Genomic DNA, 24,611 nt, shown 5'->3' on the forward strand with positions numbered 1-24,611 from the left:
GTCTTGTAGCTTCTGGTCCAGGGCTCCTTGAATTTTCCCAAACCAGCTCTCCTCTGTATATGATGTATTAGGATGCAGAAAACCCTGAAAGCCATTAACAGTGACTCATAGTTGTCCTTGTGCCAGGAATCTCTGGACAAGCTGTCCGTTGGGGATGGACGAGTCCCCACTGAATGGGGAACAGGTGGTGTCCTGCCCCACCCAGATGCCAGCCACTCTACAGAGAACCCACCTGAAGCCACATCCAAGCAGGGGCAACAACTCGGGACAGGTAAGATTATTTTATCACTTACTAAGCTTTAGGATGGGCGAGGAGAAGTTAACTAATAAAAATGTTACATGGGGGAAATTTTCAGGGAGAGAGATCTTCATAGGCTAGTGATAAAAGCTACCTGCATTTAACAACTTTACTAGATCACTGGGCCTGAGTTCATGGGTATCTGTCTTCAGCTAGTCTCCAGCCTTTACTCATTTTGTGACATGTACCTTAGTGAATGAGGAACAAGATGAAACAGAAGAATATCCTGCCCTTCAGAAACTCAACACTGTTTATGTGAAATCAAATGTGCAGAAAAATGGCAGGAAAAACCTCTACCGAGAAGTAAAAAATTAATAATTCTTATGTATTGCATCTATAGAATAGCTGAGGAGCCTGAAGAGGTCAGCAAGATGCTCCCAGGCCATTGTGACTGGTGCTGGCCCCAGCAGGCCGTCCTCAGCATTAACCCTAACCCTAAGTCAGGTTATCAGCACACCTGTAACCTACTCTGGTTAGGAAGCAGCACCAGGCCCTCTACCTTCTTCTGCACCCATGACATCAGTTGTAAAGGACTTCTACCCCATAAGGCACCATAATTGAGCCAGTATGCTTCCCATTGTTGGGCGTTTGGGGGCTTTCCAAGTGAAGAAATATTTTGAAAGGTGACATCATGGACTGCTTCCATGTAATTTAATCTCCATCAGTAAAACCCTTTTACATTACACACTGCACAAAAGCCAAATTGCTAACAAAATCTTAGGGTTTGCTCAGCGAGTGAATCAATCTGAAAAACAGCCACACATCCCTTCCTTTTGGGTCGTTGCTGCTTTTCCCTGTAGCTGGCACCTGCATCTGTACATGCTTAGTCAGTCAGTCAGTCATGTCCAACTCTGCGAACCCATGGACCGTAGCCCACTAGGCTCCTCTCCATGGGATTTTTCCAAGCAAAAATACTGGAGTGGGTGGCCATTACCTTCTCTAGGGGGTCTTCCCGACCTAGGAATCAAACTCGGGTCTCCTGTATTGCAGACAGATTCTTTATCATCTGAGCCACCAGGGAAGCCTCCTAGTTGGCACCAGCAGAAACAGGAAAGTCATGCTGAAGGGAGTTGAAAAGATTAAGCAGGTTACGGTTGCTGGAGGGAAGGACGGGGAGAAGGGGTAGTTAGGGAGTATGGGGTGGACAAGTACACACTGACCGCTATATTTAAAATGGATAAGCAACCTGTATAGCACAGGGAATTCAGCTCAGTGTTATGTGGTGGCCTGGATGGGAGGGGAGAATGGATCCATGTATATGTATGGCTGAGTCCCTTTGCTGTCTACCTGAAACCATTACAACATTGTTAATTGGCTATACTCCAATACAAAATAAAAAGTTAAAAAAAAAAATGAGCAGAGGAAAGGAGGTGGTGGATGTGAATCTGTTGTGCCCCTAGCCTTCCATGGGGACCTGGGGAGGTTGTGTCAAGTCTCCGTGGGTATCCTGATGAACTGGTCTTGTTGCCATCAGGTGGTCTCCACAGAGGCCATGTGGTCAGGGTTTAGGTAACTGCGTGAGCTGTGGAGTCCACATCCTGGGGGGACCCCTGGCCATGAACTCTCTGACCCTGAATATGCTGCTTACCACTCTGTGCCTCAGTTCCCCACCATTCCAGTGCAGACGGTCACAGTGTTGGGAGGGAAATTAAGTGCGCAAGAAACTCTTAGCACAGTGCCAAGTCCTACTAGTTCTTAATTACTGATCTAGGAACTTCAGAGGGGAAAGGCATATGCAGTTAAGGTGATTTGCATGGGAGATGCAGAGTGACTATAACATCTGGGGGAGACACGCTTCTCAAAGCAAAAACTTCATTGTAACTGAGGTTTTTGCTCTACCCCCACTAAGACCCAGGGTTCATAAGGAAAGGCAAATCTAATATTCTTTTTTCTCCCCGTTCCCCCACCTATTGTAAGATGCCATGTGCCAGAAGTGAACAGACTAACCCACACGTGTGCAGGCTTTTTCAGGAGGAGCCTCCAGGACAGAGTGGCTCTCCAGACCCAGCACGTGGAGGGACTTCACTTCCAGGCAGGCGGCATCTGTCCTTGCACCTTGGAGAATTCATGCTCTCTCTGGCTTCTGTGCTTTGATTCCCTTTCCTTCCTTGCCTTTCTCCTCCTCCTTGGCTTTTGTTCCAGATACGCCCCCAGAATCCCACTCAAGTCCAGCAGCCCTCTGTCTCCGCTTCCCGGGATAATCTGACCTCCTCAGTCTCCCACACCCCTGACCCAGGTCAGGATGCGCTGGAGGTCAGGGCAGGCTTCCATCTGTCTGGAGCATTCCATGCGTCTGCCTGAATCAGCCTCCTCTCCTGAGCTGAACAGTCAATCCCTCAAGTTCCCTGCTGGGACTCTTTCACTTTACTCTGTGACTCCTAATCCAAGGCACAAGGCTAAACCCCCATGTAATCTGTGGGGGACTGAGTTGACTGCAGAATCAACCCAAGCTAAGAAATCAAATAGAAGAGCCCGCTGACTCCTGTGGCTTTTGCCATCAGAGGGTGGATGGTGTACAGAAACCCAAGTGCAGGATTTCTGGTGTCCCTTTGTCCTTATAAATAACCAAAAAGGGCAGAGGCAGAGGTCCTCCTGCTGTCCATGCTGAGTTATTTTAGAGCCTCTAAAGCACGGTGGTATTTGTTCGATGTGAGCACTCTGTAATTTGAGAGACAAAAACAGGCCTACATTTAAGCCATGGGATGTCTTTCTAAAAAAGACCAAAAAATTGAGACTGTTTACAATTTTCTCCTGTTTTCATTGAAGTTTTCTGTTTTCTTACCTTTCACCCTGTGTCTCCCCCACCACTCCAACTTTTTTTTTTATTCTCCACCCAGGACTAGATGGCTCCCCAGACCCTCTCCCTTCCCCAGGGCAGAAGGGGGCGGCTCACCCTGACCCCAGCCAGACCTCAATGGACACAGGGCCAGCGAGGCAACCTGAGGACCCTGGAGGGCCAGAGTCACCCAGGATCCCCAAGTCTGAGGACAGCACATCCCCAGGGACAATGGCAACAGCCTGTCCTGACCTCTGTGAGATGAGAGCAGCTCCCAACGCCAGCTCGCCCTGTGCCGCCCAGAAGGCAACAACCCCCAGGGGAGCAGGACCCATGGCAGAGGGGGCACCTCCAACTGGTGCTGGGCTGCCACGAGACCTCACGTCCGGGGAGAAGAGCCAAGAGGGGGTTCCGGGTCACCATGCCAAGGCTCTGCAAACCACAGCAGTCCTTGTCCCCGGAAACTGCCAGGGGTCAGCTCTGCCCCAGGGAACAGACTCGGGGTCTGCCAGCGCACCTCAGGCCAGCCCAGCCCTGCCATCACCGAGTGACAAGGCCCAGGAGGCGTGTGGGGGTGCCTCAGGGCCCGGCTGCCCCGGAGGGAGCGGGCCCTGCCCAGTGACAGACATCGACAGGCTCCTGGTGGAACTGGATGCGTCCGGAGCAAGACTTCCATCCCCCGGGAAAGGGGACAGGCTGAGCAGAGAGCAGGCTGCCCAGGGGCCACAGCCAGCCTCAGGGAGTCCAACCCTTGCCCCAAGGAGGCCCGGGGCGGCTGGTCCAGCCCCTCCCCCTCAGTGGGCCAGCCAGCCTTCGGTTTTGGATTCCATCAATCCCGACAGACATTTTACTGTGAACAAAAGCTTTCTGAGCAACTACTCTAGGAATCTCAGCAGTCTCCACGAAGACAGCACTTCGCTTTCGGGCCTGGGCGACAGCACTGAGCCGTCCGTGTCCCTCTCGTCCATGTACGGGGACGTGGAGGACTCGTCCTCGGACCCCGAGTCACTCACTGAAGCCCCGCGAGCTCCCACCTGCGACAGCTGGTCCCCTCCTCGTCCTTGTCCTCCCGAGCCTTCTCACAAGGGAGACACGACGGAGTCCGAGGAGGAGCAGGTGGAAATCTGTTCCATGGATGGCTCCCCGGATCGACCTTCAGCCACTGCCCTTGCTCCTGCCTGGGTGGCCACCTGCCCTTCCCTCGCCTCAGCCCTGGCACCAAAGGATGGAACCCTGAGCCAGGTGGGGGCAGAAGCGGGCCACACAGCCCGCTTCGTGCCAGGCACCTCCACCCCTCCGCAGCCACCTCCTCCTCTGTCACACGTGAGCTCTCGGGAGGCAGAGCCGCCTGAGGATACGAGGGTCTCCCAAGACCACAGGTCCCCGAGTGAAGAGGACTCTGGGGAAGCCACCCAGCCTCCTCCGGGTACCAGGCCTGTCCCCAGCTCCCTGGGCACCCTCGGTTCTCCTAACATGGTGAATGGTTTGGAGTATGACTGTTTGGATGACAAGACGCCACCTGAGAAACAAGAGACAGATGCTCACACTGCTGAAAACCAAGCCTCCTTCAGGGCGTGTGTCCCCAAAAACGGAAACTCAGCTCTGGGAAACCACATCTCCGGAGGCCAAGGCCCAGAGGACTTGTTGCCAAAGCCAAAAGCCATCTCCAGGCGGCCCCTCATGGCCTGGTTTAAAGAGATAAATAATAAGAACAACCACGGGACGCATCCACAGAACAAAACGGAAACGGAACAATCCACGCTGCTGGCCAGAAGTCCCGACCCCAAGGCCCAGGTGCTGAGCTCAAGCCACAGGAAGGGGGTGCCTGTGCCGGAGAGCCCCCCTCCTCGGCTGAATCTTGAGAATAAAGACCTGCCTAGAAAAAGTTCTGTGGAAACCCTTTTGAGTAACTGTCAGAAACCCAAAGCCGGTCCTAAGCTGAAGAGACTGAGCATCAAAAGCAAAAGCAAAGTCAGTTCCGAGGCCCCAGGCGCTCACACGGGGAAGATGGGGGGCACGGAGCACAGGAAAGCCCTTGTCTCACCCCAGGCCTCCCACAAAATGCTTTCTAAGGTGGCGTCACACCGGTTCCATACAGCTGACCACGAGGAACTGGACAAGAATGCCACAGCCGCCCCCCAGTCTCCCCAGTGTGTGGAGGGCAAGCCGCCCCCTGGGACCCCGGGCTCCCTGAAGCCCTCAGCATCTGACTCGAGCATCAGGATGTTCATTTCGCCCGTGACCACCCACAAGACCCTTCCTGAGCAAGGTGGGTGCGGTAGGCTCCACCCGGCTGTGCACGCGGAACCCGACGGAGGCTGCCCAGCTGCCCCCAGACCTCCCAAGTGTGGTCCAGAGAGCAGGGCTCCCCTGGCATCCCTGGGGCCAGCAAGTCCCGTGGCACCGAGGAGCGGCACATCCATGGCGGCCAGCAAGCAGGAGGGTCCCCCTTCCGGGCAGGCTGAGAGGTCCCCATCCAGCCAAACAGACTCCGCAGAAGCTGCCCTGCCCGGGGTGACTGGTGACAAAAGAAGCAAAATAATCGCCGGTGAGCCTCTTGAAAGAACCAAGCAGCTGAAAATCATTGAGATCCCTTCTGAAAGGATGCCAAAGAGCACATGTGGTGACATGCCGGCTGAGAGGGACAGACAGGGGGGGCTCTTGTCTCAGAGCAACCGACAGGAGAAGAGTGAGGCTGGGCTCTGTCACCAGCCAGGGGAGTCCTCCCCAAACCACCTGTTCTCACTCCTGACTCGGGCCTCCCAGGTGGAGCCGGAAGTGCAGCAGCGATCCGTCAGCCTGGCAAGACTCTCCTCCTCTTCCTCCCCGCAACTGCCGGCTAGAAAGGCCGATCCCAGCCAGATGGCCGACACCCTGGGGGTGCCCAGGAACGGCCCACCAGTGGGCCCAGTGCTGGACGACCATCCCTACTTCACGCCAAGGCCAGCGACCAGGACCTACTCCATGCCGGCCCAGTTCCCCAGTCATTTCGGCCGGGAGGGCCATGCCCCACAGAGCCCAGGGCGCACCCCTCGGGATGGCCAAATCCCTGGCACCAGCGGGGGCCTCCTTGAGGCCAAGACGTCCAGAGGCACCGTTCTCAGCCTGGCTAATGGGCAGGGTGTATATAGCGTAAAGCCCCTGATGGAGACTTCAGGGAACCTTCCGATGACAGAGGAAGCGGATGTCCTGTCGGCCCAGGAAACCAGCTGCCAGCTCACAGACAGAGTCACAGTCACCAGGAGACATCACTACTCCCCACAGAACTGGCCCCACGAATCCACCTCATTTTTCTCTGTGAAGCAGAGGATCAAGTCTTTTGAGAACCTGGCCCACTCTGATCGGCCCGCGGCCAAGGCTGGGGCCTCCCCCTTCTTGTCAGTGAGCTCCAAGCCTCCCATTGGGAGACGGTCGTCTGGCAGCGTGGTTTCCGGGACCCTTGGCCACTCCAGTGACCCAATGGCAAGGTCACTGAGACGCAGCCTGAGTTCCTGCAGCGAAAGTCAAGGTGAAGCTGGCACCGTCGTCCCCCCGATGACCAAGTCCCCGTCCAGCATGACGCTGACTGTCTCCCGGCAGACCCCGGCAGATGCCCGTAACAAGGGTGCTGACTCAGACCCCAAGAGACCACCTGGTCCTTCAGGCATCCCTGCCCCGACCGCGACCCCCGCCTCTCCCGCCAAGAGGAACAAGTCCTCGGTGCGTCACACACAGGCCTCACCTCTGTCCCGCTCAAAGCTCCAGGAGCTGAGAGCCCTGAGCATGCCCGACCTGGACAAGCTCTGCAGCGAGGACTTCTCGGCTGGGCCGTCAGCCGTGCTCTTCAAAACCGAGCTGGAAATCGTCCCCCGGAGGTCGCTTGGCTCCCCTGCTGGGGGCCTCGCTGGGTCCACTGCCCTTTCATGCCCCGAGGATGGGGCAGACAGGGCCTGTCCCAAAGCCACTGACCCCAGAGCACCGAGTTCAGCCCACGATGTGGGTGAGACCACCCAGGATCTGCCTTCCGGAAGAAGTTGGTCAGTTAAGTAAGTATCCACCTTTCCCCTTTTATGCAATTTTTTTTTTTTAATGGATTAGTTCTAGACTTTTAGAAAAGTTGCAAAAATAGTGCAAACTTCCCATGTACACCTCACCTAGCTGCTCAAGTTAACATCTTACATAACCACAGTCCATTTGTCAGAAGTTAACATTGAAACAACACACAATTAGCTAAATAACAGACTTTATTCAGATTACACTGAATAAATCCCACTAACATCCTTTTTCTATTCCAGCCTCCAATTTTTTTTTTTATAATATTAGTACTGGAAAAATAAAGTGCCTGCAGGGAAAAGTGTTTGCCAAAATGTTGCTCTAAAGAGAGGCTTTTGTAGGACAGGGCACTTTGCAAAAACACAGAGCGAGAGAGAGATGATAGGATAAGGAAACCTGACCATCGGGGGAGGATTGGAACCTTTGAAAGTGACTGAAGTCAAACAGGAAACTTCTAGTATGTTTTAAAATATTTTACTGGAGCCTATAGAATATTTATTATGTCTGAAATTTTCTGTTCAAGTTCAGCATTGGTCCCCTAACATCTTGGAGGGATCCTAGAATCCATAGGAATTCCCACTGCTGTTGGCAGTGAATGAAATTCCTGTGAGTGTTTGAGATTCTTCAGTTTGAAATGGAGCTGTGACCAAAAGAGAGCATGAAAATCAGAAAATACCTCCAATGTGGTAGAAAGGAGATCATTCTTAATGCATCCTAGTACAGTGGAGAAGTTTTTTCCTTTAACGTTCTTCCAATATGTTTATCATTTAGTTTGCAACAACTCCTGGTCTCAGCAGGGGATCAGCAAAGACTGCAGTCTGTTCTGTCGTCAGTGGGGTCAAGATCTACTGTCCTCACTCTCATTCAGGAAGCGAAAGCACAATCAGAGGTGAGTGAAATACAGAAAATGGGGAGAATATATCCCTGTGTGTGTAAGACTGAGTCCCTTTGCTGTTCACCTGAAACTACCACAACATTATTAATCGACTATACCTCAATACAAAATAAAAACTTTAAAGTTTGGGAGTAAAAAAAAACAAAAACTACACAAAACACAGGAAGATGGGACTGCTGCCACCTCGGTGCTCAGACGTGGGCCACAAGCTTTAGAGGACCCGGGAGAGCCCTTCCCCCAAGTCCTGTGTGGCGAGTTCAGCAACTCAGTCTGATGTGTCTCGACTGCTTGCAGCTTGCTTCAGAAGCTTGCTTGTCTTGAATTTTTCAGTGCCAGATTGGTGTTTTAATCCCCCAGGAGCGACTAGTTACCGTCTTCCTCACCCACCCCCACACGTGGAGTTTGTCTGCAGCAGGTGCTTCCAACACGACTAGGCATGCTGGAACGCCATGAGTACCTCTGTCCACCGAAGTGGACATAAACTGCCTGTCAAGGGAGCCACCTGCTGGGGAAACGAGAGTTAACAGCTGTGTAGCCCTATCCTGGGGCTTCCCTGGGGCTCAGATGGTAAAGAATTTGCCTGCAATGCAGGAGATCTGGGTTTGATCCCTGGGTCTGGAAGATCCTCTGGAGAAGGGAATGGCAACCTACTCCAGTATTCTTGCCCAGAGAATTCCATGGACAGAGAAGCCTGGTGGGCTACAGTCCATAGGGTCACGAAGAGTTGGACACAACTTAGTGACTAACACAGTCCTACCCTGGCCCCAATTACAAGACCTTCAAAGAAGCAGATTAGTCATTACAAGTAAAGTCTTTCAATAAATTGGATGTGACAGTAAACAATAACAAAAGAAACCATGGGTTCATATTTAGAATACTTCTCTGAAGCATGTTCATTTCTCAGAAGGATTCATTAAGATTTGAACCCAAATAAATGAATATTTTTTATCCAGAGGAAAAAAAGCAAATATGAACAATTTTTCTTGAGTGGTAATATACCTGGTCACTGATACTACCTGAGAACACCATTCCAGAAATTCTAACATTACCCAGAAGGGTAACCCAGATGTGACGTTGGCATCTAAAATGGAATGAACCAGAATGGAGAGGAGATGGGGAGGAATAGAGATCAGTTCCTTTCAGCTTCTACTCCCTTTGGCTTCTCTGTCCCTGGTTTGGTCTGTGCAGTTAGGAAACATCTTGAGACATACGGCATTTCTGTACTTTCAGGAAGAGGGACTGTTCCATCTGCTCCCTTCTTCCGTCAACTTGTTACAAATCATGAAAGCCTTACTGTTGGATTTTGCATCAAGGTGGCTCAGTGGGTTCATACTTTGCCAGGCTCTTTGCTCCAGACCTATTACAGTGTTAGATACGAGGGGAAAACCAAAAAGCCTCAACCAAGCTCACACTTGAGAGGCACAGTGTCAGGGACCGCAAACACAGCGGAGACTCTGGTGTGGACAGCGTGCTGACCACCACCCTGGGGTCATCTCCCGGCCTCCCTCACTTCCTCATCCTGGTTCCATATTCACCACCAGCAGGTGTTGAAGATTATTCCAACTTTGATCAGAATGCAGCTTCCTTTTGCCTTTTTTCTTGTTGTCTTCAATTAATTTTGGAGAGGAGCTATGAGTAGAGATGGCCTTTCTCTGCCATCTTCAGAAGTTTACTACCTTTGCTTTTTTTCTGATGAGTGATCCGCAGGTGTTGTACTGACTTCCTGTGGCCTCTGGAGGGCGCTGTGAGAGAGTTAGAGTCAGGAAACAGCACTGGTCTTGACACTTCAACGCGTGCAGATCTTGGAGAGCTCGAGGACCATCTAGCTTCCCTGATGCTGTGCTGTCCTTTTCAGAGAGGCAACACTTAGCCTAGCAGTCAATCTCGAGCACACTTGCACCCTCAAACACAACTAGAGCAAGAAAAAATTCGAATAAAATTTTGGTGATATATCCCAAAATGCAAGAGAGTCTCATTCTTAAATATTGTCTTTGCTCCAATAAGGTATTTAAATATCTGAGCAGTATTTCTAGTTCAGCATCCCATTTCCCAGAAGCTGCACAGAGATCACTTCCCAGCACATATTCCTGTTTTTGTGAGAAAGCCTAGTCTTCACTCCTCTCCAGTGACCAGCGTCTGAGTGTATATGTGCTTGAACTTGCCCATGAAGTAAACATCCAGCCCCCCAAAGTTCTGCTGGATATTCTAGTGTCAGCTTAGGTTTGAATGAACCTCTTTAGAGGGGTGTGAAAATGCTTGGGATTACTCTTTAGAACTAATACTAAACATTGTTTTTTTAAATATTGGTTTCTTTGCCCAGCAAAACAGAGAGGTGGTTTTCTCTTTCAACATTTTCACTTTCTCTGTCACAGCCAGCCTGGTTATTATTAGATTCTTTTCCTGTTGCCGAGCTTGAGAACACCTTGAATTGATGGATTATAAATCAATTACTTCATGGGAAACCTAGCAACGCAGCTCTTTAAAATGATGCTGAATCATATCTAGCATGTGGGCGAAGGAAGTCGAAGGAAGTCAAAATTCAGAATAATTAGCCCAGATTATTTTATTTTAAATCTTTATTCCAAGGTACCTTTCGATTGATGCTTAAAATACAGGAACGTCTTCTGTTATTTAACCCTAGGACTCAGTTACTAAGAATGTTCTAGTCCCAGTGAGTTGAGAGTTTTATTATGTACTTTCCATTTTTCAAAATACTTTGTTTTTCAACTACCAGTTTATTCATTGTACCTAAAATCCAATGAGCTGAACATGGTGGGGTTGAGGGGGTGTAAAACTTACGGCTTCAATGTGCTCTTATCCTGTCTTGGCACCTATACTTCTGCTACTGACAACACGGGCTTTGCTCAATTGTAGACTAAGGAAATTGTAAACAATTCCTTTCGTGATCAGATTTGGGAACACACCATCTGGTGCCGAGAATGGCTTGTAAGTGTCCTGTGTCCCTGCCCCCATCCTGGTTCATATGACCTTCCCAGTGGTCCTAGAGCTATAAGATGGACCCTTGAAATTCCACATAAGCACCACCAGGAGGAATGCAGGGTATTTCAGATGGGCCCTCCACTCCCAGTACTGTGTGGAAGCATCTAAAGAACCATCAGAGTTAGCGGTGACAAGCTCTGCAGTACTGCGGGGAGGATGTGGTCAAAACTTCCTTACTCTGGCAGAAGAAATATACTTGCTTCTGTTTCTTTTCACTAGAACAAAGAAGATATTTGCTTCATAGTCTTGAATAAAAAAGAAGGCTCAGGTCTGGGATTCAGTGTGGCAGGAGGGACAGACGTGCAGCCAAAATCAATTGTGGTAAGTGACAGTGTCGAGATGCTGTCGGGTCAGTCCTGCAGCAGCCTGAGAACTTGATCAGCACAGAATTCATGTCAGTTGGTTCGAAGAATGCGGGAGTGTGTGTCCTGTCAACAAAACAAAAGTGGGGAAAGTGGTACGTAATGTTTTCATTGACAAACAGGCACTTTTAACACACAGCAAGTGACCTAAGATGATGCTGCATATTAACAGTTGTCTACATCCTCATATTCACCTAAACATTTTATTGGTTTAAGATGGACCTTAGAACTAATGAACCAAAACTTGCATTTGCTTATAAATCAGTTCTTTATCAAGATTAAAATTTTATATCACTCAAGAAGCCTCTGAAATCATTAGGGAGGTCAGCTTCCTTGGGCAAGACCCGGTTCTGTTCATCTTTTCTCTTATTGCCCCATGGAGCACCAGTATTCTTGCCTTGAGAATATCATGGACAGAGGAGCCTGGTGGGCTACAGTCCATGGGGTCGCAAAGAGTTGGACACGACTAAAGTGAGCACACATATGGAGCACCAAGGCCCATTTTAGACACTAGCACAAGTAAAACTGTATTGAGGTGCTGCTGCTATCATTAATCCTGTTTCTCTCATGGAATGTTTTGGGTAAACCAAGTGTTTGTATCCCATGGAAAACTTGCCATCAGAAACTGATTTCACTGCAGATTGGCCCTTTTTGTTTTTCTGGACGTCTAAGTGAATTTGGCCCTGTCCTCTCGTCTCAGGTCCACAGGGTGTTTTCTCAGGGGCCGGCTTCTCAGGAAGGGACTGTGAGCCGAGGGGATTTCCTGCTGTCCCTCAACGGTGCCTCTCTGGCTGGCTTAGCCCACGGGGACGTGCTGAAGGCTCTGCACCAGGCACAGCTGCACAAAGATGTCCTCATGGTCATCAAGAAAGGGAGTGATCAGCCCAGGCCCTCCAGCCGGCAGGAGCCTCCCACAGCCAACGGGAAGGGCTTGGTGTCCAGAAAGACCAGCTCCCTGGAGCCTGCAACAGGTAAGAAATCAGTTCAGCAACCTGCAGTGGCCTGAGCTACTTGTGATGGTTTTGGCGAGAATGGCACCACTTCCTCTGAACAAGAAACTCTTCCTGTCTAGATGCCTCTCCAGTGTCGGGCATGTTCGTAGCCTTCCCTCTACTCCACTGTCTTGCTCTTCTTCTTCTGGAAAACCGAAGCCCTTCCCAGTACAGGGAAATACCTTACTTATCAGACCTCGTCGTGCTTAAATTAACCTTCGCCCTTGCACTGTCTCAACTGTTTGGTGTACTTTGTTTTCTTCTCTTTTTGACCACATGGCTTGTGAGATCTTAGTTCTCTGATCATGGATTGAACCTGGGCCCTGGCAGTCTTAACCACTGGACCACCAGGGAATTCCTTGTTTGGTGTATTTTCTGTGGAATCCTGGAAGCTTAAGCTGTCAAAGGAAACCACTGGGCACTCAGCTTTTAGAGTTTGTAAGACTCAGGAACTCTCATATGGAAGGCTGTCCTGAAATTTATCATCATTAAGTATTCCTATGGCAGCTTCAGGGCATCTGGACTTGAACCAGCTTTAACAGAGTTACCAAACCGCATGCACATTCAGGGCATAAATTTATTTCTTCGTCTTCCTATTCTTCAAGATCCCCCTGCCCAGGGCTCTACCAGATTGGATATGCCTTACCAAGCACTGAATGTAGCCCACTTGGGCTTGATGTTAGAGGTGCCTAGGAAGCTTTTTAAAATTCTGATGCCCAGGAAATCCCCAGGCCGATTAAGTCAAACTCTGAGGGTGAGGGTGGAGTGAGGTTCCCAGGTGATTCCAGCATGGGCCCGTTTTCCTGTTTAACTGCAAGTAAAATGACCTGTTGAAAAATGGTGCCCCTCCCACTGTGAGGAAGTTTCTTTCAGACCATGAGGAGTGGCCTTCTTTAAACCACAGGAATGGCCTTTATATTCAAAGGTGGTGATGCTACCTTGGCCTCAACCTCAAGTGGACAGTTTAATCTGTTTGTGGTCCTTCCCCTACCTCCCAAACAATTAAGTGCCCTTTCCACTCAACTCAGACCATCCTTCACTGGTACAGCATATAAGGGAAATAAATGGCAAATTTACAATCTGTATTCAGACCCCCAAGATAGACCTCAGCCAGGCCTCTCCAAGCTAGCACACAAAGTAGGCACAGGCTTGTTGCTATGGAGCAGGCATCACCACGGAAACACTCTCCCCACAGTGAAGCAAGGAGATGGCAATGAAGACAGCTAGTGTGTGATACAGACAGACAACCAGAAGCAGGGGTACCCCTCACAGAAGGAGAAGGATGGAAGCGCCACGTCTCACATGAGGCCTGGCATTTGGGTATCACAGGTTGTCAGAACCAGACTGTGATGTTCAGCCACCAAGGCTGGCAGGAAATCGAATCTGATTCCCAAAGCGTGACTTCAGTCTACCCTGAGATGTGCACTGACTGTAGGGATTTCTGCCTGGGCAGTAGTGCCTTGTCTGTGCTTGCAGAAGGTGCTTAGGCAAGCAGAGGGGTGGGGATGGCAGGAACACAGCTCCAGGTGTTGGGAGACCAACCCTAACATTGGTGGACAGGACTCAAGTGCTTGGGGAAAACGCTGGGGGGCCCTGGGCAGGCAGGGCCTCGGATAGCTGTCATCAGCTTTACAAACGCATGCTGTCGCTGCAGGGAGAAGCATGGCTGCGCACGAGGCTCTGTGTGTTGAAGTGCTCAAGACTTCGGCCGGGCTGGGCCTGAGTCTGGACGGAGGGAAGTCATCCATGTCTGGAGATGGGCCCCTGCTCGTTAAAAGAGTGTACAAAGGTAATGTCCTAGAAAACCCAGTCCACTGCCCAGTGCCTGTTTTCTCTCTGTGCATGTCAGTGCCTTCCATCTGGAAATCAAATTTGTTTTTAAAAATCTACTATGTTTTTAATGCTGTCTGACATCCAGGGTTTACTGCGTCAGCTTTGTCATGAGCATTTCACACATGTTGCTCATCTACATGACAGTTATATAGCGTGGGTGCTGTTATCATCCCTGTTTTACAAAAGAAGAAACTGAGCCACGGGGGAGTTACACAGACACCTAAGGTCACGCCGATGTCAGTGGCCGAACCCAGCTTGAACTCAGGCTGTCTGCTCCAGGGTCTGTGCCCCCAGCCTCAAGGCTGTATCCCCGACTCCATGTTCCTGTCTTTGTGTTCTTACTGTTAGCTGTATGGATGTGAACAAACCAAGCTAAGTGATGCCATCAGAACTGCCAGTCAGGGGTGCTTAACATTGGTCAAGGTCATAGTCATTTAAAATTGCAAATGCTGGATTTCAAGAAAGTAATATGTGAAGTAGAGATCACTGAAATAGTTGGTAGACAGGAGGTCTCTTCATGAACTCAGTGTATTTAATGATTTTGGACAGTTCTCAAAATTCTCTAGTTCCTGGAGCTGAGCAGTTATATTAATAATATAATTATACTAATCATTTATATATACCCACATATACTATTTATATATATAATACTTTATATTACAATACTGATTTCATATCTACAATATATATTGATATTGTTAATATACTTACTCAGCTCAGGAATCTGAAGAGATTCTTGGGACTGCCCATGATCATAAAGTGAATTATTCAAGTGCATGAAGAAATTTCCTATCTACCAGTGATTCTAATAATATCTACTGCTCCCATCTTGCTTTCTTGCAGTCTAGCACATGCCCAAACTGTAGTCTAGCACATGCCCAAACTGTAAATGACGGTGGCCAGAAACAAGCTGTTTGCTCACGGTCCCTGGGGCAAGCAGAGGACAGGCACAAATCAGGAGCCAAGCCTCTGCTGTGTGAGGTCTAGACGCACGGTACCAGGAAAAGGGAAAACACTGCACGTGTTAACTTGACAGCTGTAGAACACAGAAAGCCAAGTTAAGGAAAGCGTGACAGTTTGACTTAAGAGCACTCACAAGCAAGAGCTCTAAAAAAAAAAAAGTATACAAAGTACATGAGGAAATCATCAACAGACACGATAAATAGAAAAAGTCCATCAAAAAACTGAGGCAGAAAAATATTTCCATGAAACAAGACATGAGGGTATTCAAAAGAAGCAGGCAGATACATTAATATACACACAAAAACCCACTAGCAGAAAGTCAAACTGTATTTAAGTTAATGAATAGAACTAAAAATATACTAAATCCTTACAGAGAGAATTTATAAAAATCAAGGAAGAAACCTTAAAAACTACAGCACAAGGGAATAAAGAGATAAAAATTACGAAAGGGTATTGAGCGATAAGGCAGAATGAGTAATGCCAGAAAAAGGAAAAGAAATATTTGGAGAAGTCATGACTGTTGGAAAACAATAGGAGTATCAAGCATAAGAAAACCTAAAAAAGCACACAGCAAATTTGCAGCTTGCTCACTACAATCAGACGGGCAGCACAAATGAAGAGGAAGATGATGGAATAACGAACGGACTGAGCCTCAAACAGCAAGATAGAGATATTTAGGACACACACAGTGAAGGGTGACTGTGATCAGTCACGGGACATGAAGCTTCTGCCAGCTAAGAAGCTCACCTCTCAATAAGGTTTTTTGGCCTGTGAGCCACAAGACCAGGGGCCGGCTAAAGCAGCGCCCAGGAATCCCATGGCATCTGTAGCACTGGAGTAGAAAAGCAGCCCCAGGAGAGAGGAGTGCCCCTGAGATCTCCTTCTAGCAGAGCAAGGACGATGTCCCAGTATCTTCCTGGCCTCTGTCTAGCATCGGGCTAGAAATCCATGAACACTATATAGGTAAGTGGAGAGACAGGAAGGGAAAGACGCACCTGTTGCACAGACAAGCCTTGCCAGTGCTCCTGTGTGCAAGCCTGCAGATTTATTCCTGGGAAAAAGCAGTCAAGGATTTCTGATTATTATACAACTCCCTCCCCTTGAATCTTTTTGGAGACCGGTAAAGCTAGTTTCTTTATTCAGGCTTAGCATTCTACCCAAAGATTTCTTCTTACCTTTATTTTACTTTTAAAAATTTAATGGATACAGGTTTTCTGTTTATCTTGGTTTCCTCTGCCTTTCAGCCCAAACACTAAAAGCAATACAACAATATTCAATGTCTTGCATCAATCTAATACAAAAAAATTCTTTGAATAATAAATGAATGAAATATATATTTCCCAAAAGTGCTCTTGAAGGTCAGGGATTTTACTGATGAAAAAAACAAAAATCAGTAAATAATTACTTGTAACCTCTTGTGTGAAGCAGCAGCCATCCAGGTAGAACATTATCACTACTACTGTCTGGGCTGCTTTACAAAAAAATTTTTTAGCTATGTTTGGGCTGCTTTTAAAATGTTTCTCTTTTCATCATTTTACTAAGAATATCAGTAACACAATAAGACAAGAACAAGATTAGAGGTATGAAGACTGGAAATACAGGAATGTAGTTTGTCATTATTGGCAAATTATATGTTCTTCCTCACTGGAAAAAAGCTAAGAGAATCAAATGTCAAGCCAATGTAAACAGTTCACCAAGACTGCAGAATTCACAATCAACATACAAAAAAAGCAACAGAATTTCCTGTATATCAACAATAACCATTATTTTAAAATCCTAATAGGATTACATAAATATACAAAAACACACTGAGAAAGTATATAATTTATATTACACATATGATGTATATTATACATATATATATAAAATGTTTAACTTCTAAATGCAAATATCTTCTAGTTGCTCACTTAGATTTTTATGAAACTTTTTGCCAATGTATTTACATCATCAAAAGGATAATTCCAGAATATATTAATATCAGTAACTATAATAAGAAATACAAAATAAAGGGAAAATCTCGGTAAAGGAAATGAACAGAAAATAGACAAAAGTTAAAACCTAAATGGTCAACAAATAGAGGGAAGGATACTCAAACTAATATTAGTTATTGGGTGAAAATTATTACTAGAAATCTTTTTAAAATCAGATTGGCCATAAATAAGAAATCTCATAATACAATGTGTTGGCATGATGTAGGGAAAGAAGAACACACATACTTTCTTGCAAAAGTATATATAATGGTACCTCTGGGGAAAAATTTGGCAGTGCTTGCTAAATTGGGAGCTATGAAACAGTTTAAATTTCTATCTGTATCAAAATGATGAGTAAAATACATTACATCCATAAAAAGGAAAACTATGCAGCAAGTCAAGAAGCAGGGAGGATCTATATCCATTAACCATGACCAGCTCAAAAACCGTGCTGAATGAGAAAAACAGCTAAATGTACATTCAGTACTATAAGCTACCAACGCACAGTAACAACTGAAAGGAGCCTAAAAGTGTACTACACAAAAACTATGCAAGACGTTTTTGCAAAAAAGCATAAAAGTATTCTAAAAGATATTTTCTTAAAACCGCAATAGACACACCCTGATCAAATTAGAATTATCTTTGGACTCAGACAACAGAAAACCCAAAACAACAACAGTTTAAACAAGAGGGTTTGTTTCTCTCTCATGTATGAGAAATCCAAAAGCTGGCAAAACCTCTGGTGTGCACAGCAATGAGTGGTTCATCAAGGACTTCATCTGCTTCATCTCATTAGATCCTTGTAAAACCCAGAACAAGACAGGTTAATACCATTTTGCAGATGAGAAAACTGAGATTTCAAGAAACCTTAACCTGCTTGAAGTCACAGACTTGAGACCAAACCAGTGTGACTGCCTACAGTCCCTAAGTCACAGCCTCCTGTTTTGGTTGGTTGGAATCCCCATATCCTTAGACTCAGATGAACACCCAGAAAACCTCAGATAACCTGCTTGGGACCTTTAGTTAATATTCCTAGAGTAAGAACTATGCTAACACAGTGTTAATTGGGTCTGTCAGACATCAGTGCTTTGAGACTTCCAAAAATGTGTACCTTGAGAAAGCAATGATTAGGACTAACTCAGTCTCCTTGTTCTTTGTAGGCCTGGCATTGGTGAGGGCTCATCTCTTTTCTGATGACAGTATCTGTCATTAACAACATAAAATGTTTTGTCCTAGAGTGGGTTGCATTTGAACTTCCTTTCTTCCAGCTATATTTTTATTATTTTGTCAATCTTTATAATCAACTATCATTTCACATGTATTGATATCAAATAATAAATAACAATGATTTTCAAGAATCTAGGACAAAAAGATTTATCGGCTCTGTGTTTTGAGATCCAATTAAACATTTCTGAGAAAATTCTTTGCAAACTTAGGTATTTTTCAATGTCCTTTCTTCCATTAGATGAAAAGATGCCTCTACAGCCAGCGTGCATTTCTTCTTTAATACAATTATTTTAGATGTTTATGTGCAAGAGTATATAGAAGCGGGTGCAAACCCTGTCTTTTCCAAAGCTCATCAACTGCCATAACATACACAGCTTCATGCAGAAATGTTAAGCTTTGTTAAATGAGAAGTATCTCGTGGGTCACTGATAAGTATATAATTCTCAGTAATTCTCAGCATGTTGGATATATCAGCCAATATCTATTAACAAGTAGAAGCTGAACTTGTTTTTTTATTGGTCACTTGGATTTTTGGTGGGTTCATTACTGATCTGGAGATCTTTATCTTTAGCCCAGCTGAAGAGTAACCCCCATTCTATTTGTTGACTAAATACAATGAAAATATCTTCCCCTAGTCAGTTGATTATGTTTAGGAGAAAGAGGGGTTACAGATTTGAATTTTTTTATGTAGTCACATTTCTTTTTCTGAGTACATGCTTTGTGTGTCTTGTTTCAAGAGAAGTTTCCTTCTCCTAAGATTAAAGGCAGGCACATGGTTTAGAGATTTTTCTCGCTAAAGTTTTTAGTTTACTTGGAATTTATTCTAGATATTATGCAAGTTCCCAGCTATCCTTCTGTATTTACTCTCACAGGTGGTGCAGCTGAGCAAGCAGGAACAATAGAAGCTGGAGATGAAATTCTTGCCATTAACGGGAAATCCCTGGTGGGGCTGATGCATTTTGATGCCTGGAATATCATGAAGGCTGTCCCAGAGGGACCTGTGCAGTTAGTAATTAGAAAGCACAGGAATTCTTCATACAGCAAGCACTGGTAGTGACACTAACAGTGCTTGTTACTTTTTTTTTTAAACCTGGAATCTCCTTTTCTCAATTCCTTTCTTTGGCAAATCAGAATGACTTCTGTAAACAACGGGTTCCTCAAACAACAGAGAAGCACTGGTGCAGGCAAGACTTACCAAACTCCCCAGCTTTTTTTGCTCCCACGAGAAGCAGCAGCCATGGAGCTGAACTCCTAAGCCTTCTGCCTGGATCACTTAGGCTGGGAGGGTCCACTTCGTTCCAGTGCCTGTCCCCTCCTGTTATGTTTCCTAATGGGGACACAAGATGTGGCATGCCCTTCTTTACTTGAAACATTTAGTGAGACCTCCAAATCCTTCCTCCCACCTCTCCCAACATAATCAATCCTGGCAATTAGGGATCTAACAAAGTCTGAGGGCAACACAACTGTCACAAGTAAAAGGACTAGTTTTACATAATTTTGTAAGTAAATGACAGAATGCTTTTAGGCACATTCAGTGGAAGGAACTAAGGGTCTGTTATTCTGAAAAGAAAAACATGACCCTTGAACAGAATCAGTTATGACCTAATGGTTAGGTTGGCTCAGGAATTATCCAAAAATGAAAAAGCAAAATACAGAAGGTGGTATTTTTAGTGAGTGTAATTAATGTGCAACGTATGGCTGCATAGTTTAATCGGTGGTTATTGATCACTATGAAGTATTGATCATGATCTAAAGTGTACGTCGTAAGGCAATTTTACAGGAATGCAGTTTGGATAAACTGTACTAAATAGCCATGAACTTCGCTGCTTAGAATGAGCAGAAAGTTCCAGCTCTGAAAGCACCTTACATCTAGTTTGCAACTTGTCTTGAATAAATGCTGAAATTCAAGACTGGTCAATGAAAGAGCAGGCAAAAATACCATTGTCACTGAGTTTCCATTTTTATATTTTATGTACTCTCCAACCACTAATTTAAGCTAAATTTTTAGAAATCAATTATCTTTTTAGTGTCCTTGGAATGTAATCCAAGTAGAGAAGCTTAAAATAATCCTTTCAGAGGACTTTTTTTTGTGTGACATTTTCTCCCCTTTCTCAACAAGCTTAAGAAATATAACATTTCTAACCACTGGATCAATTTTCCTGACCTGAGTGTAATGACATAGCTCTGCAGTGACTGAAGTTTTTGCTCTTTTTGTTTTCCTGTTTTGCAAATTCTCTCTTGCCAAAAATGTTTCCCAGCAGAACACAGTTGTGACTCACGCTTGCTTGTGACACTTATTCCAGCTGCTCTTCCTTCTGAAGCACCAGCTTCTTTGTAGTAACTGTTTCCATTTGATGTTGCTGTTCCTGATCACCAAACGGGCCTCTCTCTCCTCACACTGTACCTTTTCTTAACGGTCCAGACCTTCATCAGCTTCATTTACTACAATGTAATCAGAAGATGGAGAAAGAGGGTGAGTCAGTCTTTCAAGGTAAAGGAGCAGAATTGGGTGGTCACAGGCCACATGCTCAGGTGGCACAAACCAGCTCACTGAGTGCTGAGAATACGGGTGAAGCTGCATACCTGCATGCATGGTGACGCAAAGATTTTATGTGGGCGATTTCTTTAATTAACCTATTTCTGAGTGACTGATCCCAGTAAACCTCTGTGGCGCTGGCCCAGAGAGGTTCTCAGATGGGATTGAGTTATCTGGCTGGTGTGAGCCCAGATTCCTCATTTTTAAACAGGTCACACAAAAGGGAATGTAGTTCACAAGTTTGCTAGAAAGACCTGATTAATTTAGCTTCTACTTTTCACTACTACAGTTCCAGGTAGGATACTATAGGAAGTCAGTGCAAGGTGCATGCTAGATTATTTTTAAGTCTCTGGGGTCAGTTTTGTGGCTTCTGCTTTCTTGCCTAAATGAGAGATGATTTGAAGTCCACGCTGAAAATTTTTTGTCTCTACTCTTCTAGCTGTGCCTACATAGAAATGCACAGTCCATGTGACAGGAGCTTCTGAAGCAATGAAACAGTCTCTCTGCTAAGAGTTCCTAACCCTCATAACTAAAAAGTGTGAAGGTAGCCCTCTGGTTCACTGAACCATATTCAAGTCATCAGCTATTTCTAGTGGACCTCACCAGAAGGCTTCCCTTGGAATTTGACAATTAGAATTTGAGGAAGCAAAAGCTAAACTTTGACCCTAAGATAGAAAGATATTTACTTGTTGTCAGTGTCCAAGGCATGGCTTGTATTTCTAATTAGTCTAATAAATTCCCACACTTCCTGAAGTGAACACTAAGGTATTGTCCTACTAAAAGTTCCATTGTTTTGGTTATTTTAGCTGGTCAGTCAGTCATCCAATAAGCTATGATGGTAACTTTGTTATAATGTGTGAATCGTAGTTGCAAGGATATACCGTGAAGGTTGAAGTAAGTTGGGTTTCATTTCTATCCTCCCATACACAGTTCATTTAATTTTAGGGTTGACTTAATTGGCACCACACCTGTTGTATGATATTATACATTATCCTTTATTTATGTAAAATAAAATGCCTTATATATTATGAAAGAGTAAGTGCAATAATACAAAATAGCCTGTACATTTTTAAAATGTTGTTGCCAAGTTATGTAAATCCACATCTCTATAAACAACCTTTTTAAAGTAATTTTAAGAAAATAAACACTCTGTTTACTACTTGTTTGTGTTTTTAGTTCTGCATCTATAGAATAACCTTTTACAACATCAAGATATGAAATACTGATGACCTGAATGGGTAAGAGGAACAAGGCAAAAAGAAGTCAAGTCAAATCCCTCTTCTTTCATGGTCACACCTAGGATATGACACAAACTCAAATCCATTTCACCTCTGAAATCAATAAATCACACAGCTCACACCTACAGCCTCCTGGGGCTTACTCCTCCCTTTCTCCTGGTACTGCTTCTTCAATTTCAACAGGCCTCTAATCCCTAGCGTGCATGCTAAGTCACTTCAGTTGTGACCAACTCTTTGCGACCCTACGGATGTAGCCTGCCAGGCTCCTCTGTCCATGGGATTCTCCAGGTAAGGATACTGGAGTGCATCGCCATGCCCTCCTCCAGGGGATCTTCCTAACCCAGGAATCAAACCCAGGTCTCCTGCATTACAGACAGATTCTTTACCACTGAGCCACCAGGGAAGCACCACCTGGGAGACCCCTAATCCCTAAATAACGGTCAATTTTCTCACCTTCAGAAACCACTCTCCCTTGGCATTCCTTCTCTTTTCTGTTGAGACTAGACCCTATTGTAGAACACAACAATCTCCATCCAGCTCATTAGGCACACAGTTCCTTTGCCCAGGTTGATCAAGTATCCTTTCAACCAGCCAGCTTCTTGGTGCCTACGTGCCAATTCCTAGAGAAAACTCTCACAACTAAACAGTATAATGATGCTGCGAATTCAGGATTTCCAGCCTCAACTGGATGCTATTCACAGTTGTTTTTCCTTGTCAGTTTTTTCTCTCCTTCACAATGACGACATTATTCATTTTTCCTAAAAACCCTACCTGTTTTTTACCCCCTCCCCACAAATACTTGGGTGATCTAGGATCTTACTTCAGAGTGAAATTAAAAGCATCTACTTTATTTTAGGCTCTTTGGGTTTTCAGATACAGACATCAAATTAGAGCAGCCCAAGGAAGCAGGCATCTCACAGAAATCCCAGAATAGGACTTATGACCTGGCCTCAGTGACAGGAGAGCTTACTTGGGGATCATGGGTCATCACTCAGTGCCCCCACTGCTGTTTGCAGACTGCTTCTCCTTCCTCCACCAGCTGGCAGCTGTGTCCTCAATTCTTCACACCATTTATTTAGAAACTGATGAATGCTATTTTGTAATAATTTTGGCCCCACTCTGTATCACAGAACTGTGGACGTACAGGCTGCTTGCTGCCTGTCCAATTTTCCGTATATCCTCCAAAAGTAAGGTTCTGATTGGCTCAGTCCACTGCTACACTTGGGTAGAACTTTTTCCTGGGAGAGAGTTTTAATACAATATAGAAATAGCCACAAACCCATTCTATGAATGTCGAAGGCTACATACCATGTACAATAATGGGAGACCAAAATGACAATGAAACGGGATATAATTCTCTCTGAAGGAGAGAGAGATGGTATGAAATCAGAGTTCTGAAGAATGTAAAGAATGTCAACAAAGCCCTTAAGTTGAAGAAAGGGGATTATAGATGGTGAGCCCCAGAAAGGTCAGAAAGCACCCTTAACTGGAGCCATTTCCACTCCCCAGAATGGTAGGGAAGGTGAGGTTGAATCTCATTTTGATTTTTCCAGGCACCCCATGAGCCTCAATGGGTCACAGGAGTAAGGGGGAGGAATGGTCTGCTCTGAGGGGAGCCCCTACCACACAGGGTCCTGCAAGGAAAGGGCTCAACTGATCCACTCAGCCTCTGCTCACCCAAGCCCATAAAGGCCTCTCTTGATCCCCTCAAAGAAGCTGAGGTAGATCTGAATAAACATTCAAATCAGCTGGTATCCAACTTTCTCATCCTAAGGGAGGCTGAATGATGCTTAAACACAGAGCACTGAAATACCCAACTACTGACCAAATGTCAGGCTTCAATAGAACCCTGCCTCCCCCATTAAACAGCCTCTTATGAAAGAACCAGAAAAGTTGCAGGGAAGGTGTTAAAACAGTATGCAATAGGCCGATTAAAGAATGTAATCTGGAGGATTACCTTGGGAATCAGAAGAAAATTATAAACACAAACTGTTTTATATTCTCAATTCACTCAAAGAGAATGAGGCTACTAAGAAACACAAGACCAAAAAAGAGAAGAAGATCAAATGAGATCCAGTAGAACTAAGCACATAAACTGAGAGCACCTTCACAAACCCAAAGTCATACAAGCATCAAATCAACTTATAGAAATACAAGTCAGTGACACTGAAGGTGAATTTAACTTGAAAAATGCTTACAATACAATGAAAATGGACAAAAAAATTTATAAATAAACTTAGCCAATAGAATCTAGTTATATAGTAATATAATAAGTTTTAGTGATGTTAATTCAGGAATGCATGAATGATTTAAAATTAAGAAATTAATAAACATAAACATAGTTCTTGTATCAGTAGGACACACACAAATCTTTTGAAAGACATTTTTTTAAAAGTCTGCTTCAAACTCTTAATGGAAAACTCCAGAATCATTCCCATTAGTCAGGAATACACACAAAAAGATGTTCACTGTTATTATTATTGAATAAC

At 45.4% G+C, this 24,611-nt stretch overlaps 2 protein-coding genes across 11 annotated transcripts in view; one reads left to right on the forward strand and one right to left on the reverse strand.

Annotated features, from left to right (window-relative positions):
* The window catches only part of PDZD2 (PDZ domain containing 2), a 410,014-nt gene extending 387,971 nt beyond the window's left edge, over window positions 1-22,043 (forward strand). Inside the window, exons 20-26 of the mRNA XM_081521413.1 lie at window positions 127-271; window positions 3,136-7,099; window positions 7,878-7,995; window positions 11,221-11,322; window positions 12,064-12,334; window positions 14,010-14,144; window positions 19,221-22,043. Of these exons, the coding sequence (XP_081377539.1) occupies window positions 127-271; window positions 3,136-7,099; window positions 7,878-7,995; window positions 11,221-11,322; window positions 12,064-12,334; window positions 14,010-14,144; window positions 19,221-19,402 (4,917 nt within the window). The 3' untranslated portion in view covers window positions 19,403-22,043. The remainder of the gene's footprint in view (window positions 1-126; window positions 272-3,135; window positions 7,100-7,877; window positions 7,996-11,220; window positions 11,323-12,063; window positions 12,335-14,009; window positions 14,145-19,220) is intronic.
* Window positions 10,563-24,611, reverse strand: part of GOLPH3 (golgi phosphoprotein 3) — a 72,298-nt gene continuing 58,249 nt past the window's right edge. For 3 of the 10 annotated variants that reach the window (XR_014062504.1, XR_014062503.1, XR_014062501.1), the window contains 3 exons: window positions 20,628-20,790; window positions 19,544-19,675; window positions 10,563-11,429 (listed from right to left, as the gene is read on the reverse strand). The gene's annotated coding sequence lies outside the window, so the exon portion shown is untranslated. Of the gene's footprint in view, window positions 11,430-11,979; window positions 12,326-15,898; window positions 16,107-16,146; window positions 16,203-16,326; window positions 16,404-19,543; window positions 19,676-20,627; window positions 20,791-24,611 lie in introns of all 10 variants that reach the window. The other 7 variants (XR_014062509.1, XR_014062508.1, XR_014062507.1 and 4 more) reach the window with 5 other exon arrangements.

Source organism: Giraffa tippelskirchi, chromosome 8 (assembly GCF_054371585.1).
Source record: "Giraffa tippelskirchi isolate mGirTip1 chromosome 8, T2T-mGirTip1v1.2.pri, whole genome shotgun sequence".
NCBI classification, from domain to species: Eukaryota; Metazoa; Chordata; class Mammalia; order Artiodactyla; family Giraffidae; genus Giraffa; species Giraffa tippelskirchi.